General features: G+C 38.4%; 1 protein-coding gene across 2 annotated transcripts in view; it reads right to left on the reverse strand.

Moving 5' to 3' along the window:
• Positions 1-4573: 4573 nt before the first annotated feature.
• Positions 4574-19524, reverse strand: part of LOC123516553 — a 28974-nt gene continuing 14023 nt past the window's right edge. For both annotated transcript variants that reach the window (XM_045276029.1, XM_045276030.1), the window contains 4 exons: positions 8430-8573; positions 7731-7920; positions 6491-6633; positions 4574-4830 (listed from right to left, as the gene is read on the reverse strand). In XM_045276029.1, the coding sequence (XP_045131964.1) occupies positions 4711-4830; positions 6491-6633; positions 7731-7920; positions 8430-8573 (597 nt within the window). In that variant the 3' untranslated portion in view covers positions 4574-4710. The remainder of the gene's footprint in view (positions 4831-6490; positions 6634-7730; positions 7921-8429; positions 8574-19524) is intronic.

Below are 19524 nucleotides of genomic sequence, written 5' to 3' on the forward strand. Positions count from 1 at the left end.
TGGAGTGTGTTGTGGTCTCAGTCCTACCCGAAGATCGGTCTATGAGCTCTGAGCTCGTTCCGTAATGGGAAAGACTGGCTGGGTGACCAGCAGACGACCGAGGTGAGGTGAGGTGAATTACACACCGTGTAGTGTAGTGGTTAGCATGCTCGACTCACAATCGAGAGGGTCCGGGTTCAAGTCCCAGAGGCGGCGAGGCAAATGGGCAAGCCTCTTAATGTGTAGCCCTTGTTCACCTAGCAGTAAATAGGTATGGGATGTAACTCGAGGGGTTGTGGCCTCACTTTCCAGGTGTGTGGAGTGTGTTGTGGTCTCAGTCCTACCCGAAAATCGGTCTAAGAGCTCTGAGCTCGCTCCGTAATGGGGAAGACTGGCTGGGTGACCAGGAGACGACCGTGGTGAATTACACACACACACACACACACACACACACACACACACACACACACACACACAAAGTGGAAGGAATTTATAAAAATATACAAAGAAGGTGAGAAAAAATTTGTACCAATAAGACAACATAGAGAAGTTGGAAAGCAGGACTGGTTTAACGATAGATGCGAAAAGGCTAGAACAAGAAAAGAGGATGCATGGAAGAGGTGGAGAAGGAAAAGACGGATTAAGCAGTGGGAAAGTTACAAAAGAGCAAGAAATGAATATGTGTTGATTAGAAGAGAAGAAAGAAAGAAACAAGAAAAGGATATAATTGATAAATGTAAAGACCAACCAAGGCTTTTTACAGACATGTGAACAACAACATCAAAAATAGAGAAAGTATTGAAAGTTTAGAAGTAAATGGAGTATGCAGTGAAGATCCCAGGAAATGGCAGAGGCTATGAATGGATGCTTTCGGAAGGTATTCACAAAGGAGACTGCTTTTGACAAACCACTGGTAATGGAACAGAAAGGGATTATGAAGGAGTTTCAAGTAACTGTGGAGGAGATCAAGAACATGATGGGGAGTTTAGAAGTGAGAAAAGCTGTGGGACCTGATGGGGTATCAGGATGGATTTTAAGAGAATGCAGGAGCAATTGGCAGAAAAAGTTTGTGAAGTAATTGATGCCTCATTAAGGGAAGGTGTAGTGCCCCAAGACTGGAAAAGAGCTAACATTGTCCCAATCTATAAATCAGGTAACAAGAGAGACCCATTGAACTATAGACCAGTGTCACTTACAAGTGTGGTAGCTAAGATGTGTGAGAGGGTGGTGAAGACTAGATGGACAGACTTCTTGGAGAAAAATGACATACTTTGTGAGTGTCAATTTGGTTTTAGGAAAGAGGCGTTCATGCACGACAAACCTGATATGTTACTATTCGAGGGTGATAGATGTAATACAGGAAAGAGATGGTTGGGCTGATGGAATATATCTGGATTTAAAAAAGGCCTTTGATAAGGTACCACACCAGAGACTGATCTGGAAACTTGAAATGGTAGGAGGAGTGCATGGCAGTTTACTAAAATGGATGGAAGACTTTTTGGTAGGAAGAGAAATGAGAACAATAATTAAGGACAGACCATCAGAATGGGGATTGGTGGAGAGTGGAGTTCCACAGGGATCAGTGTTGGCACCAGTAATGTTCGCAGTCTACATAAATGACATGGTGGATGGGGTGTCCAGTTATGTGAGCCTATTTGCAGGCGATGCAAAATTGTTACGAAAAGTGAGATGTGACAAAGATTGCGAACTACTCCAGGAAGACTTGGACAGAATATGGAAATGGAGCTGTACATGGCAAATGGAGTTCAACACGACAAAATGCAAGAAAATAGAGTTTGGCAAGAGTGAAAGAAGAATCAGGAGTATGTACAAGATAGGAAATGAAGACATAAAACCAGTCATGAAGAAAAAGACCTTGGGGTGACAATTACCAATGACCTATCGCCAGAGACATATAAACAAAATAATTGGAGAAGTATTGAACTTATTGAGGAACATAAGAGTGGCGTTCGTATATCTAGATGAAGAAATGATGAAGAAAATAATTACTGCAATGATAAGACCGAGGCTTGAATATGCAACAATACAGTGGGCTCGAACTTAAAGAAACACATAAGGAAACTAGAGAAAGTACAGAGGGCTGCAACGAAAATGGTGCCTGACTTAAGAGATTTGACTTATGAAGACAGACTGAAAAGAATGCAACTTCCAACCCTGGAAAACAGAAGAGAAAGGGAGACCTGATAGCAATATACAGAGTGATGATTGGCATGGAAAAATGGATAGGGAAGATCTGTGTATGTGGAATGGAAGAATGTCGAGAGGGCATGGGAAAAAACTAAAATGGCCACTTATAGGAGAGATGTGAAAAATATAGCTTCCCTCATAGAAGGGTGGAAGCATGGAATAGTTTAGACGTGGAAGTGGTCAACGCAAGGAATATTCATGATTTTAAGAAAAAGCTGGACATTAATAGATATGGAGACGGGACAACACGAGCATAGCTCTTTTCCCGTATGTTACAATTAGGTAAATACAATTAGGTAAATACACACACACCACACACACACACATACACACACACATACCAACTGACAATGCAGACACATCCAGTGGAAGCTATCAGGAAGGAGGGGACAGTGGAGACTGGCAGAACAGCTGCACAAATCTTGCAAGCCAGCACACCAACAGGCGCACTTTTATGCTGCCAACTAGTACTGCAAGATATGACAAATCTTAGGAAACTCCCCATTTATCTTTGAAAATTTTTCTCTGATACCCTCTATTTCTTGTTATTTCCCTATATAAGGTGGTTGGAAAATACATGCTTCAGGAGTTGCATTTTGTGGTGCATCAAGATAAAAGATTTTTAATTAAAAGTATCAGGACAAGGAGGACCTCTCTGTGTGCAGGAAATTGTAATGAACACACCTGTTATGAACTTAAGATCTGTATGGGATCTTTCATTATTTTTTATCCAATTACCATGAGCATAATTCAGAGGGCTCAATAAATCCATGGCTTTAAGATGTTACATATATGACATGCTAAGATATCATAGAGAAAGACCCGAAGCAATGACTGTACATATCAAATGATAATAATGATAGTAATAACAACAACACTAACAGTGATAATGATGGTAATAACATTTAACAACACACACAAATAAAGGCTTTACATACCTTGTTGTCATGTTTTTACTGCAAAGGATCACTGCATATGTATCTCCCATACAGATAACATGATGTGAATATAGCCAGGAGTCCACCACACTGGTAGCAGATATTCCTTGGTAGACGCCCATCCTACTCTCTCACCTGTTAATAGAAAATTGCTGATTATAATAGTAGTTATAATACGGGAATAAAAAGGTTGCAGTGATTTTCAAGAGCATTTGTATGATCATGGCAATAGTCTGACAATGATTCCATGTCACATATGGGGAAATAATTCTACAAAAGAAAAAAAAAAAAAAAAAAAAAAAAAAAAAAAAAAAAAAAGAGAGATCAATTAGAATCCAACTACTTACATCTTTGACCTTAAATGAAATTTGAACATCTTGAGGATGGATTGATGTGGAAAGAGCTACAGTTTGTCTTATCTCATTGTGTTTATATGCTTATTACCAATTAGATAACCTTTCAGAGGACTGCTAGAACTAGGCACAAATGGTCACATATTATTACACAGATATGTGAATAAAGCTAGCCCATAAGCTAAGAGTTCTCACTCCTATCACTATTTTTTTTTTTTTTTACTGAGCATAAGGAAAACAGTAGCAATATCTTAACATAGTTGGCATGGGCTGATATTTCAATGAAGTAAGCTGAGACAGACTGCCTCCATGCATGCATTCCCATCCATATTATAAATGAATTAGCATGTATACATACCAGGTGTACAGATATAAGCACTTACCATAAACATCTTGTTAATCATCCTTTTGTTTGATAACTTGGTAATCTTTGGGGGAAGGTATCTGCCTGTGTATCTAAAACTATCATCAATCAACATTTTATGAATTGCCCAAAATCTTTTCTTTTTATAGAACATATAAACAGTAAAAAAATGCCAAGGTTCTATTCATGTATCATTTAGGTTATACACTAAACACTTCATAAGTTTAAAATTCATATGAACTAAACAAAAATTTGTTGGCAATTCCGTAATAATTGGAGTTTTCTGATAATAATAATAATGATCAAAGAAGCACATTTATGTCCTCATTTACCTAACAAAGTTTCATGGTTTCAGTAGTCAATGGCAAAACCTATCTGTAGCCCATAATAATCTTTACTTTTGTAGAGGCAAACTTTTGCTCTGAACTTAAAGCTTCATCACATCTACATATGTATGTAAGGAGTTAAGGAACCCCATAGTCTATATGTATTTTTTGATCATTGAGTAACTATCTTAACCAGATGATCACTCAATGATAAAAAGAAATACGTCCACCAGATTACTTGCTTTCCATAAGCAGAAACTAACAGTACTCAGTAATCTAAATGCTCCACCAAAGATATGTCACACTAATCTAACACAGATTTCACAAATGTCACTGTACATTCTAATAGCTCTAAATAGGATACTTCAGACAAATCTAACTGGTTTAGAAATAAATATATACAAGCAATATTTAGATTTTACTGAAAACATCAAACAATTCCATATTAAAACATTTAATACTAATCAGTAGTGGTCACAAGTGGTATGTACAGAAGTATGATATTCAATGCAATATTATAGAAATACATAATAGACATTTGACTATTTCCTCAACAACTTTGCTTCTTTCTTCTCTTGCAACTCTTGCTGTTGTTCTTCAACCACCAATTTACGTTCATTAAGGAATTCCTCATATTCTTTGGCATCTAAATCTCTGACAACCTGAAAGAAATACAAAAAATACAGCACAATTACTTCAGGATAGTAAATGCAAAGTAAAATTGGTAAAACTGGTGACAATCTTTGGTGTGCATGAAAAGACCTTATTTCTAAGAAAGCCTCTATCAAGTTAAATGCAGAAGCCATGGTTTGTGTATTATTACTGCATCTACAAAAGTTAGCATCTATCATCCTATAAACAAAAAACTGTTTAGAAAATAAAGCAATACCAGCATGAACCACATGTTTTCTCTCCACACATCAGACAAAAATACAAGATCTTTAAGCACAATATTTTGAAGGCATCTCATACAGAATAATATCAAGAGTATTCATGCCTACTTTATATAAAAAAAAAGGTAACAAGGGAATACAATACACTAGTTTTCTCTAACATTTCTTCCCTTTTTGTACTCCACCTCCTAATCTCAGTTTATGTAATCATTGAGTTCTAAGCTTTCTTCTTTTAAAGTTTTGTAACACACATAGCATCTGACAGTGAACATATTATATACGACCCTCGTTTTTCTGGACTAAATGGTGCAGACACAAGTCCAGATAATGAAAAAGTCCGGATGACACAAATGGGTCTTTTGTTTGCCAAACATGGATGTTCATCTCTAGACTCTTGAGGAAATGCAAAATTTAGTCTATTATGGTTTCCCCAACCAATTAAACTCAAAACAAACGTAATCTAAGTTAACCTAACTCTAAAACTAACCTAACAGTAATTGCCAAGTGCGTGAGAATAAAACTTCATAGACATGAAGAGCAGTGAGTATATTACCCTGGTAACAGACAGTTCGGTGATGCACCTGTTCCCCGATGAGGATTCAGCAAACCATCCAACAATCAAAGATGCAGATAATAATGTGTGTGTGTGTGTGTGTGTGTGTGTCCAGTTGGACAGTTTGGCGGTGAATGAAATAGATGATTCACTGGTGTCAGTAAACTGGCACCCTGCCGAACTGTCCTTAAACTCCTATCACAACACTGATCGCTGCTGCACATAACACTTCACAACTGCAGCATCTAATGCAGCATCTTCTCCACTCCTTACAATTTTCCTTGGTGCACCTTTACCATTTCTACTCCATGATCCATCCACACAGTATTTGGCAGAATATTCTACCAGCTTATCTTTTGATTTACTAGGTAATGTCCGACAGTTTGCTTGGCCACACCATACTCCTCACAAATAGCCCTAGCTCCTTTCCCTAATTTTCTTATTAATTCCAGCTTTTATGTCTGAGTTAGGACCATTTACATAAGCTCAACAGACTTACGAGACATAATTAAGAGTTCTAAGGTATTAAAAAATGCACAAGCTTGTTCACTAATAATGGACAAAACACTATATTCATGAGTATCCCCCGGATTTGTTTACCACCACCTGCTGCCATTTTTTGGCCATTTCTGGCAGTATGAGAGGCGCATGTTTTTTTAATTCATTTGTTGGCAGTCTGAACTCAAATGATCAAATTGTTATCTGGACACTGTCCAGATAAACTGAAATCTGGATTAACCAGGTCTGAATAAACGAGGGTCAAGTGTATATCTATACAACCATTTCCCTGAAGATAAAAATCAATGTAGGCACATCTGCCATATTAAGTGTATAATACATACTCTTTTTAAGCCTGTAAGATATGTATGTACTTACTTCAACCCCACAAGAATGTGCTGAACCGATTACCAATTCACAAATTTCTTTGAGAGGTGTGAGAACTAAGGGTGGATCTTGCTGTTTGATCTTGGCTATTTCATATACATGCTTTAGGGTTATTTTGCCAGCGACTTCTTTGCCTGAAATACAGTGAATTAAACATATGAATCATAAATGAACAGTAGGCAACATGAGAATCTTTGAATCTTTATAAAAGAATAACATGCCAACTGGAGATAACTGGTATGTGGCATGTATGTAAGCATGAACACATGGATGCATGGATGTACACACACACGGAAATTGATAAGTACTATAATAAGACCTAGATTGGAATATGCAGGAGTTGTGTGGACCCCCCATAAAAAGAAACACATAAGGAAGTTGGAGACTACAAAAAATGGCTACAAAAATGGTTCCAGAATTTGAAGGGATGACATATGAGGAGAGACTAAAGGCTATGGATCTACCAAACCTGGAACAGAGAAGGGAGAGAGGGGATCTGATACAAGTTTATGAATTGATCAACAGAATGGATTAAGTGGATAATGAGAAACTGATCCTGAGAGAAGAATATGACATTTGAAGCACAAGATCACATATTAAAAAAACTGAGGAAGGGAAAATATCTGAGAGATGTTAAAAAATTAAATTTCCCACAAAGATGTGTTGAGACTTGGAACAGTTTGAGTGAAGAAATGGTGTCAGCAATGAGTGTGCATAGTTTTAAGGAAAAATTGGATAAGTGTAGATATGGAGACGGGGCCACACGAGCGTAAAGCCCATGCCCTGTAAAACTACAACTAGGTAAACACACACACACACACACACACACACACACACACACACACACACACACACACACACACACATTAATGCACACAGACATTCCCTACATCTAAATCATAATCAAACTCATCCTTAGGCTTCTAAGTAAGGGAAAGAAAAACTATAATGTGTATGGATTGCACAGAAATCTTTCTACAACAAACTGCTGTTTCATTATGGACCAGCCCTGTCCCCACATCTGACTTGATTTAATTGGCCTAGATTCAAATGAGCCTCCCAGAGGCTCTCAAGATAGTGTCCCATTCACACATTAATTTATAAACTGCTCAAAATCTTTCAAATGAAATCCAGTTATCTTCCTTTTTTCTTAACTTTTATCAACTGCTTTTCTTCCAGATACTCTATATGCATTTCTAGTGACACCAGTTCTCACTCCATCTTGACTTGCCTGGACTCATAGCTCCTCTCTGGATCCCAGCAGCTTGCTTAATAAAGTATGTTGACGGTGGATTGTGGATGGTGAGTTCATAAGAGCGATCTGATCTCACAAGTATCCGGCATGGAAGCGGGACGCCTTCAATGAAATGTGCAGTGCGGGCATTGAAATCCTTACAGAATGCTGCAATGTTGAGACCACGCTGTGGGAATAAATCAAACATAATCAACAAGCTAAACAAAGATCACAGCACTACTTTCAATACGCACAGGAAAAAGATGCTATTCAAAACAGCATGAATGTTGTGCTTGCCAAATTATCTTCATAAATAGCATGAAATAAGCATTGTAAAGCAATAACAAAAATTAATTTACTTAACTTGTCCAGTTACATAAAAAAAAAAACTGGATATATCAATCTTTCCCTACCACACTTAAAAATAGAGAGAACTTTATGGCTTTTTGTGTGAGATCTGCATTTAAAAAAATGTCTTTGGACATACCAATTCATGTAAGTTGGCATGAGTGAGATCTCTCCACAAGACTTGACTCTGACAACATAAAAAATTGCCAGAGGGGCAAGTAATATAAACCTGTGGGCAAAATGACTCCATGATGTGGCAAATTGGCATGTGGGTGAAATAACTGGATACCATCTCCATGTCTCTTTTAAGCCCTTTTTACTGAGAGATGTACAATTCTTTTGACTCACCTGTCCCAGCATGGGTCCAAGTGGTGGTCCAGCAATAGCCATCCCAGCGGGTATGTTGGTCTTGATGAGGTTACCATGAACCACCTTATCCACCGCTTTCTTCATTGCCTTCATTTTGCCACCTGCCTTGCTCATTATGAAGGCCTGAAAATTATAACAATAGACATAGTGTGCAGCACAATTGTCTAGCTTATATATATATATATATATGACTTGAAAAACAGGGCGTCTATAGCGTACACGGTACAGGAGAGAGAAGACCCACAAAAGGACAGTTATCTTCATTATATAATGAAGATAACCGTCCTTTTGTGTGTCTTCTCTCTCCTGTACCGTGTATGCTATAGACGCCCTATTTTTCAAGTCATACTACTCAACTACGGCCAATTGACACTCAAGTCTGCAAGGAAACTACAAAGACTCCACCTCCAATAGGCCAAGTCTCTCTGTGACTTGGAGTTTTTGTTAAGATGTAAGTCATAAGGTGTTTTTCCTAGGTTTTTATTTTTCAAAAGTAGCATCAACAATTTAAGTAATAGCAAACTATATGTGTCTATCCTCCACAAGTGTCTAAGTTTTGAAATTAATAACAAACGTAAGAAATTTAATAACTTAAGTAAAGAATATAACAATAATTTGCAACATTTTAAGAGGAGTGTTTCTTGGTTGGATTATAGAGTGGTGTTGGCTAGTATTAGTAAAGATAATTCCAGTAAAATAGATAATGTCAAATTCATTCATAAGTAAAAGTTAGCAGCCTTAGGTGTGTCCCAGGACAGTGAATTAGATGCAGGTAAAGTAATTTTTAATCTCTCTGATAGGGTGTTGGATGAAGAAGAAAAACAGATTCTTAAGCTAGGTTTACAATTTGGTTTTCCTGCAAAAAAAAGTCAACTTTGTCAATCACTATTTATATTATGAGAAATTCATACAACAAATTTCCAAATATAAAAATAATAATGAACAATTTGATGAAGTACTTAATAAAATTAAACTTTTATTACATGAGTCATATAAGGATAAATCAAATAAAAGTAACTTCAATCTTGACTTGCTAGAAACCCTTAGAAAGGATAAAGATATAATTGTCACCAGGCCAGATAAAGGTAAAGGAATAGTCATATTAAATAAATCTGATTATGTAAACAAAACTAATGAAATTCTCAGTGATGACACCAAATTTAGAAAATTAAATGGTGATTGGTTTAAAATTGTCCTCAAATTAGAAGATAAACTAAATCGCTTGCTTAGGAGTATTAAAAGTAAAATACCTGATTCATGTTTTGAGTTTCTATATGCATCTGGTTCACTCCCCGGGATACTATATGGTTTACCCAAAGTACACAAGCAAGGTTATCCTATAAGACCTATCCTAGCAGCTACAGGTACCTTCAATTATAATTGTGCAAAATTTTTAGTTCCCATTTTAACTCCCTTAACCACTAATGAATTCACAGTGAAGAACTCAATTGAATTTGTAAAGGAATTACAGACATTTAAGTTTACAGATTCCCTGTTTCTCGCTAGTTTTGACGTAAAATCCTTATTTACAAATATCCCCCTTATTGAGACTATTGACATTTGTGTAAAAGAGTGCAAGAGATTAAAATTGATTCCTTATGACCTAACCAAGAGGCAGTTCCGATCCTTACTGGAATTGGCTGTGAGGGAGTCCATTTTTATCTTTAATGACCAATTGTATCAACAAATAGATGGAGTAGCTATGGGTTCCCCTTTGGGACCAACATTAGCAAATACTTTTTTATGCTATCATGAAAAAAGCTGGTTATCTGATTGTCCAACTGAATTCAAGCCAATTAAATACAACCGTTATGTAGACGATTGCTTCCAAGCATTTAAATCTAAGGAACAAGCTCATAAATTCCTTGAGTATCTAAATAATAAACAAAAATACATCATTCACTTCCGAGTTTGAGACTAATAATAACCTCCCATTCCTAGATATAATGGTCATGAAGAATAATGGATCTCTTTCCACGGATGTTTTCAGGAAGGAAACTTATACGGGTTTGGGCTTAAATTTTGAGTCATTTGTCCCTTCCCTTTTCAAGATAAATTCCATCAAAACGTTACTACATAGAGCATACAATATTTGTAGTACTTGGCCCTTGTTCCATAATGAACTTGAAAGACTAAGACATTACTTTCATATTAATGGTTATCCCAAAGACCTAATAGAGAAACAAATTAAGAAGTTTATCACAAATAAATTTGTTACTGACAATTTTGTGGAGGATAAAACCAAAGAAGTTAGATACATTACATTACCCTTCTCAGGACAATTTAGTTACCATTTACGCAATACAATGTCTCATTTACTCAAGAAACATGTTCCAGTGTTGATTTTAGATTTATTTTTGTTAATAAAAATACCATAGGTTCTCTATTTAAATTTAAAGATGCTATTCCTACTCCTTTGTGCTCAAAAATTGTATATTGTTTTAGATGTCCGGACTGTATGTCACGGTATATTGGTTCCACCTGTCGGAACCTAAAATTCAATTTCTGAGCACTTGGGAGTATCGTATAGAACAAATGCTCGTATCACTGAGCCTAGTTTCTCAAATATAAGAGAACACGCATTACAATGTAATCATGCATTTACTGATCAGGACTTCAACATAAAGTATAGGGCATATTGTAACTCAGACCTTAGGATAGCGGAATCTTTATTTATTGTAAAAGAGAAGCCAGAGTTAAATGGTACAGAAATAGCTACCAAATTATTAATTTTCTCTTAATATTTTCGAACTTGGTGAGATAGTGTCATTATAGCATAGTTAGGAGTCGTAGGTTCATATACGTGTACTTTGTTTCAACCAATCAGCATTGAGTATTTCGTTCAGGCTAAAATATTTCTGTAATAGACTAACTGTTGTACATCATACCTTTAAATTTTCTCTTTTTTTGCATTAGCTATGACAGATTAGAATTTTGTACTATATTTTGTATTGGATAGGAAATTCTTAGTGAACCAATCAGATTTTGCCATCTAGTGAGTAGGAGCCTATAAATACTGGTAAGCCAGTCTCCCTCCCCACTTACCTGTTGGAGGAACAAGTAGCAGGACCACTGCGTCTGGTCATTTTTTTTAACGTTTTACATGTGGTTTTACAGTGCCTTTTTGTACCTGAAGATGGGCTATGTACTTTCCCGAAACATTGTGAAGTGGATATAATGAAGATAACCATCCTTTTGTGGATCTTCTCTCTCCTGTACTATATATATATATATATATATATATATATATATATATATATATATATATATATATATATATATATATATATATATATATACACACACACACACACACACACACACACACCAATATACCGTGACATACACACACCGGTAGCTCAGTGGTTAGAGCGCTGGCTTCACAAGCCAGAGGACCGGGGTTCGATTCCCCGGCCGGGTGGAGATATTTGGGTGTGTCTCCTTTCACGTGTAGCCCCTGTTCACCTAGCAGTGAGTAGGTACGGGATGTAAATCGAGGAGTTGTGACCTTGTTGTCCTGGTGTGTGGTGTGTGCCTGGTCTCAGGCCTATCCGAAGATCAGAAATAATGAGCTCTGAGCTCGTTCCATAGGGTAACGTCTGGCTGTCTCGTCAGAGACTGCAGCAGATCAAACAGTGAAACAGTGAAACACATACTGAGGAAGGGAAGATGTCTAAGAGATATTAAAAAGTATAGTTTCCCGCAAAGAAGTGTTGAGACGTGGAACAGTTTGAATGAAAAAGTAGTGTCTGCAACGAATGTACACAGATTTAAAGAAAGATTGGATAAGTGTAGATATGGGGACAGGGCCACACGAGCATAAAGCCCAGGCCCTGTAAAACTACAACTAGGCAAATACAACTAGATAAATACATACACACACACACACAAACATACATACAGTCAACTCTCAATTAATGTGAGGGTTATGTTCCTGGAGATGTCGCGCTATTAAAACATAATACTCCCATTGAAAACACCGGTAATAGGGGGGTTATGTTCCTGCCCACGGAGAGAGTCTGTATTTTTGGGATTTTGTTACTCAAACCTTAAAAAAACTATTAATACATCACTAGGTCACAGAAACAATAAAAACATATGTTCTCATTTTATTAACTCTGATGGTAAACAATGTGCTCTTCCTCAGTCCCGTTGCATGGACAATCACCGAGGTCTTTTCTCCCCTAGCATAGCAATCTAACACTTTCAACTTATTTTCAATGATCACAGTTTTATTTGATTTCTTGGAATTACTTTCTACATTAGGTGAAAATGCAGAGATATGATCCACTCAGTGTGCATTACCTCCAGACTGAGGAATGAGGTCTCATATATACATTTATGTTCATAAAACAAAACTCCTATTAGCTTTTTCAAGCCTTATCACCAAGAAAGGATTGTTTTGTGATGCAGAAAGTGAAATCTTGTATGGAACAAGGGAAACAGAGTAGGAGGTGAGGAGGCACTTGTTAACTGCCGATCAGCAGGAAAGAAAGAATAAAACTATCACTCAGTGCCATGGAGTCAAGGTGATCCTCATGGCATGATTGTATATGAATACAAAGTTATGATATCCAGTATAGCAGGCAATAGAGGGGTGGAAACAAATATTTTTGTGAAAGCAACACACAGGCTAAAGAGGGTCCTTATTCCATGCAAAATTTAACTTTGTGGATCACAAAGCAATCTTTTCTTGGTAATAAGGCTTGTAAAAAAGCTAACAAAAATGTTGATTTGTAAGGAGAAAAAAAAAAAAAAAAAAAAATATATATATATATATATATATATATATATATATATATATATATATATATATATATATATATATATATATATATATATATATACACACACACACATACATATATACACAGGGGAGGGGAAGGTGGAAAGTAAGAGAGGCAGACTAGGATAGTTTTAGAGAAGCGATAGAGAAGATGGAATGGAAGACTGGTGAGAATGGGCCACAGACAGGGAGAGGAGTGGATGAGTGGAATAGGAGTCTAGTTAGGAAATTAATCATAGCTGCAGAGGAGAGTATTGGTAGGACAGAACCAAGAGGTAAAGGGAGAGAAAGGAAAGGGAAGAGGTGGTGGAACAAAGAGATAGACAGGGCGAGGAAGGAAAGAAGGCAACTGAATAGGAGATGTAGGAGCCTTAGAAGGTACAGACAGAACAGTGAGGTAGAGAGAATAGAGTATGATAGAGTGTGGGAAGAGTATAGGAGTAAGCAGCAAGAGGTGAAGGCATTAATCTGGAGTGCCAGAGGGAATGAGGAGAGGAAAATTATTGAGGAACTTAAGAGAAAGGGTGACGAAGGAGGTAGGGAATGGTATAAATTTTTAAGAGGAGAGGAAGGTAGTAAAGTAGACCATGTAGAAGAGTTAGTAGTGAATGGAAGGAAAATTAGGGAAAGGGAGGAAATGATTGGAGAGATAGGAGAGTACTGGAAAGCTATTGGAGGAGTGAATGAACTAGCTAGGAACTTAGGAAACATCACCCTAGATAGAAAAATAGAGGAATGAATGAATGAAGAGATCAGTATGGAGGAGATTGAGAGGTATGTGAAGAAACTAGAGAGGTAAGGCTCCGGGTATCGATGGGACTCTGAATGAATTTTACAGAGAGGGTGGTCGAGGAGTGATTGAGGGGCTGCATGAGTTGTTTGGAAGGATTTGGAGGGATGAAAGAGTGCCTGCAACCTGGAATGAAAGTAGAGTGACACTTATTCATAAAGGATGTAGTAAAAGTAGGAAGGAAATTAGGAACTATAGACCAATAGCAGTGTGTGATTCAGTGTGTAAGATATTCTGTGGTGTGTTGAATGAAAGACTGAGTGAAGTGATAGAAAGAAATAGGGTAATGGGTGAGGAACAGAATGGGTTTAGGAAGGATAGAAGAGGTGAGGATAACATGTATGTAGTAAATGAAGTGATAGGGAGAGCGAGAAAGGACGGTAGGAAGAAGTATTTAGCTTTTCTAGACATAGAGAAGGCCTATGATAGAGTAGATAGGAGAATGCTGTGCAAGGTATTAGAAAAAGTTGGGGTGAGTGAGAAGATAGTGAGAATCATTAGGAGTATGTATGAGAATACAAGAGCGGTGTTTAGTATGGGGGATCTGGTGACTGGATGGGTGAGTAATGAGAGAGGAGTGAGACAAGGCTGTGTTCTTTCCCCTTTACTATTTGGCCTATATGTGGAGGAGATGGCAGCGAGTGAGGCGAACAGGATTAGGAGTGAAAGTGGGGAATGATGTGCTGAGCATTCTCCTGTATGCAGATGATGTGGTGGTCCTTAGTGAGCACCATGCAGAGCTGCAGGAAATGCTGAACGCTGTGAGTGAGTATGGAAGGGATTTTGACGTTAGATTCAGCAGGGAGAAGAGTAAAGTATTAGTAGTAAATGGGGATGCATTAGACAGGAACAGGACATGGATGCTGGGTGGGAGGAAATAGGAAGAACAAAGGAGTACAAGTATCTGGGTATTTGGGTGGATGAAAGAGGGTGTGAAAGGACCAAGCAGGAAAGAATAGCACGGACTAACCAATGGGTGGGGAGGCTAGGTAGTGTAGCACGGTGCAGGGCAAATAAGTATGAGGTAGTTAGAGGACTATGGAAGGAGTAGCTATCCCCAGCATCATGTATGGTTTAGAAACAACAGTGTGGACTAGGAAAGACCTGAATAGGCTAGAGGTTCTGCAGAACATGACAGGCAGGATAGCGTTAGGTGCCAACAGGTATGTGGCAGTGGAGGCGATCAGAGGAGATATGGGATGGAGTACATTTAGGAAAGGTTAGCTAAGGCAGTGTTGAGGTATAGGGTTAGACTGCAGAGGATGGATGGGAGTAAATGGGCAAAAAAGGTGTACGAATGGAACGTGTATGGACAGTGGGCACAGGAGTCGTTTAATATAGAAATTTGGGTGGGTGAAATAGGAATGCTTGTTAGAAGAGCCATAGGACATGGAAGTGTAGATGCGAGTAAGAGAGAAATCAATAGGCGTGTGGAAGAGAAAGGAAAAGCAGAGTGGAGGAGGGGGATGAGTGAGAAGACAACGCTAGAATGGTATCGGAGAAAGGACCGGCCTAGGCGTGAAAGTTTTTATGATGGGAGCCGTGGGGGGGAACTGCTGTTCAGAGCCAGGACCAAGTCCCTGGAGGTGAACAGCAGGGTGTATAGGTGGAAGAATGGAGGAAGCAAGGTGTGTGAGGTATGCGAGACGGGTGTGGATGAGACAGTAGAACATTTGATGCTGGAGTGTGAGGGGTATGGGTGTGCAAGAGACAGGATGTTAGGTGTAGTGACAGAAGAAATAGGAGTAGAAGCATGTAGTGAGATGAGAGAGAGGAATGCTAGGGAATGGATGGAGTACCTGCTGGGGCTGTGTGTTGAGAGACAGGTAAATGGTCGGGTGATTGAGGGTGTGAAAGATTTCTTAGAGAGTGCCTGGAGGGAACGTATAAGAATGATTGAAAGGCAGGGACCCGTCAGGGACAGGGATGGGGAACAGGTGTGAATGTGATGAATGATGCTTCAGACTTCCTGCCCCACTCTTCCATTTCCAGGTGTGTATGGGAGAACGCCGATCCAAAGGCTACACCGACAGCAAGTGCTGGGTGACTCCCAATTCAAGCTCAAGCTCATAGGAATACGTTCCAGCTCAGTATGAAAGTCAATCGAAAAAAGTAAACAAACATCCATCTGAACCTTCAATGTTTCAATAATAGACAGGGCCTTCTCTGTTAAATGAGGCTCAACGATAGTGGGGCATGCTGGCGTGTTTGGCTGTCTATCCAAATTTTAAGTAAACCCTACATCCGATCCATAATGGGTTCCCGATGTTTTGTCAGCAATTTTACCTGCAGGCTTGAAGCATTAGCTGCTGCCTCCTTAACACTTGAAGCATTCCTCAAAACAGTAGCAACTGTGGTAAATTCAGGGAACGGCTTATAGCTGACAAGCCTTCCCAAAATTCTTTTCTCTTGACTATATCAAGCTTCGTTTCCAACATTAAACTTTTCCTGGCTCGTTCACACTTACCCACTTCTTCACCAAGATCCAAATTACGTTTTGGTGACATTTTGGACTGGAATTGGTCTTAAATGCAGAGAATAATGTACGTAAATCACCAAGCACAGTCTCACTGCTATTCGTCGTGCTGGCGCGAAAGTGACTGGTTTGTTGTTGGTCCGACACTCCGACTCTGACTTGGTCGCAGTGCAACGCCACTATTACAGGCGGCGGGAATTTCAAATATCGTAAGCGCGATTTTTTTTTTTATCGTAAATTGCAAAAATGGTAGTAATTGTCAATTATCGTATCTGCGAATTTATCGTATACTAAACTAGTGTAAAACGAGGGCTTACTGTATGACCATTTGCCTCCTTAGACTTTAGGAGATGAAAAATTTGGTCTATTTTGTTTTCCCAGACCATCTAAGCCAAAAGAAATTTAATCTCAGCTAACCTAACCCTGAAAGTAACCTAACTAACCTAAACCCATGTAACTGTTTCTGGCATGATATGTTTATTTTCAAAAACATCAAAATGAGTCAATAGCAGATATGAAAAAACAAAAACCAAATAGTATGTAGTGTATAGTGAGTATACTGACACGACACAAAGTCATATCATGAGCTACTGACAAGGACCGATATTAATCATTAACTGGGCTGGTGTGCTAGCTGTGCTTGGGTTACATGGGAGTCATACCAGGTAAGCTAAGAGTAACTAACCATAAGAAATTACATTCACTCTCAAAATTTAAGTAAGACAGATTATATAATCATGTCCATGAAGTGGAGGAAGAAAGAAAAAAAATATGGAGCAACAACAATATGGTGTTGAAATAAATAAAATTTTCAATTTGCAGTTTCACTCAACCATGAAATAAGTTTTTCTGGTGAGAAATGTAGTGAATTGGTTGATGGTGTATATCATTACCATAGCAAATGAATATTTTTCAAGTTATGCCCATTTTTTCAACTTTTAACTTATGCCTACCTCTCATTCCCAACAATCTTGGGGGACCTGTGGGAAATTGGGTTTTTTGGGTTGAGTAACATTAAACTGAGTAATGTGCATTGCAAAAGAGGTCAGAAATCAACAAATTCATATAAAAAATCTCTGAAAATACTCTGATGGTGGTGGCTGGATGTGGCAGCAGTGAGCATTGCTTTGTTATTGTTGAGGAGCATTGCCAATGATTCACTATGTTTCTGGCTCTATCCACAGCACTTAGTGAAAACTCTAAAGGCTAACTAACCAAACCCAAAATTATAACCTAGCTGGAGGGGCTGTTCCTCCCTGATCCCAACAAAGGTTATTAAACAAACTCTAACATTAAAACCTTCTAATCAGTGGGGCTGTGGCCCACCATCCCCACCAAGAGTTTTTAATTAAACTCAACATTATTATTGCCTAGAAGGCCTTGTAATGCTTTTTTTTTGGACAGTCTATAGTTTCTCTCAAACAACAATTTTTTAATGTGCATCAGATCGAGGTCATAATGTTGGGTTTGGTTAAATCCAGGGTCAGTGAATCATTGGCAATGTTCCTTAACAATAACAAAGCAATGCGCACCACAGCTGCCACCATCAAACTATTTTCAAAGATTTTTTTATGTGATTTTATTGAATTCTAACCTCTTCTGCACTGCACATTACTTAATCTAATGCTCTCCAGGCACCCCCAAAAAAAACCCAATTCCCCACAGATACCCCATGATTGTTGAGAATTAAAGGTAAGCACAAGTTGAAGTTGAAAAGTCATAACTCAAAAAATCAATTTGTGATGGAAATGATATACATATACCATCACTCAATTCACTACATTTCTCACCAGAAAAACAAACCACACCAGAAATTCCATGGTTGGGTGCAACATTCAACTTAAAGCTTCACTCAACCATGGAATCTCTGGTGTGACATGTTTCTCAGATGAGAAATGTAGTGAATTGATTGATGGTATTTATCATTTCTGGACCACAAATAAATATTTATTGAGTTAAGATTGTTCAACTCCAACTTATGCCTACCTCTCATTCTCAATGATCTTGGGATACCTTTTGGGAACCAGGGTTTTTGGATGGGGGAGCATTAGATTAAGTAATGTGCTTTGCAAGAGGTTGAAAATCAACAAAATCTCATAAAAAAAACTCTGAAAATACTATGATGGTAGAGACTGTGGCCAGATACAGCAGAGGCAAGCACTGCTTTCTGTAAGTTTTTTTTTTTTTTTAATACCATGTGGGCTTTTCATGGGAATTTATGGGTTAAAGGGGATCCTTTTTTGGGGTACCTCCTATCTCAAAGCCCACCCACTAGGAAACTGTTGCCCCGAGTGAGGAAGCCCAACCAACACTCAGACCGTGGACAGGATTAGAACCTGTGCACTTGGAGATCCCTCAGACCCTTTGAGCAGCATTGGCAACAATACATTTTTGGCTGTATCAGCTACACTATCATCCCCAACGGTTACTAATCAAACCAAAATGTAATAACCTCCAAGCTTGAGGGGGAGGTGGAAGCGAGCAGATACTAACTTAACTAAACATTATAACCTAGATTTAATGCTTGTAAGAAAATTGTTGGTTGGGTGAAACTAGAATACATATGGCTAGAAGATTATGATGGTTTAGTTAACCCCTTCAATACGGTGACGCCTATGTAGGCGTCATGAAGCCCCAGTAGCATATACGGTGACGCCTACGTAGGCGTCATATTTCTTTTCTGAGCTTTCTTCAGTTCAGTTGTCCCATATAGTGTGTTGGATACCAACTACACACGCCATATGCTGTCCTTGAAATCCTAGGTGCTCCTCCCACCATCCTTGTCTCCACCAATCACTAAAGATAAGCTATATGCGACCAGCCTTGTGTCTAAAATTACCCAATGGCATAGACTGTTCCCATCTCTCTCTCCCTCCCCCTCTCCCTCTCGAAAGATAAGTTACATGCGTCCCGCCTTGTAACATTCGTGAAAACACACACACACACACACACACACACACAAATACAAAAACAACAAATTTTCTAATCTCTCTCTCTCTCTCTCTCTCCTCCCTTCGTTTAC

This window comes from Portunus trituberculatus, chromosome 41 (assembly GCF_017591435.1).
Source record: "Portunus trituberculatus isolate SZX2019 chromosome 41, ASM1759143v1, whole genome shotgun sequence".
Taxonomy (NCBI): domain Eukaryota; kingdom Metazoa; phylum Arthropoda; class Malacostraca; order Decapoda; family Portunidae; genus Portunus; species Portunus trituberculatus.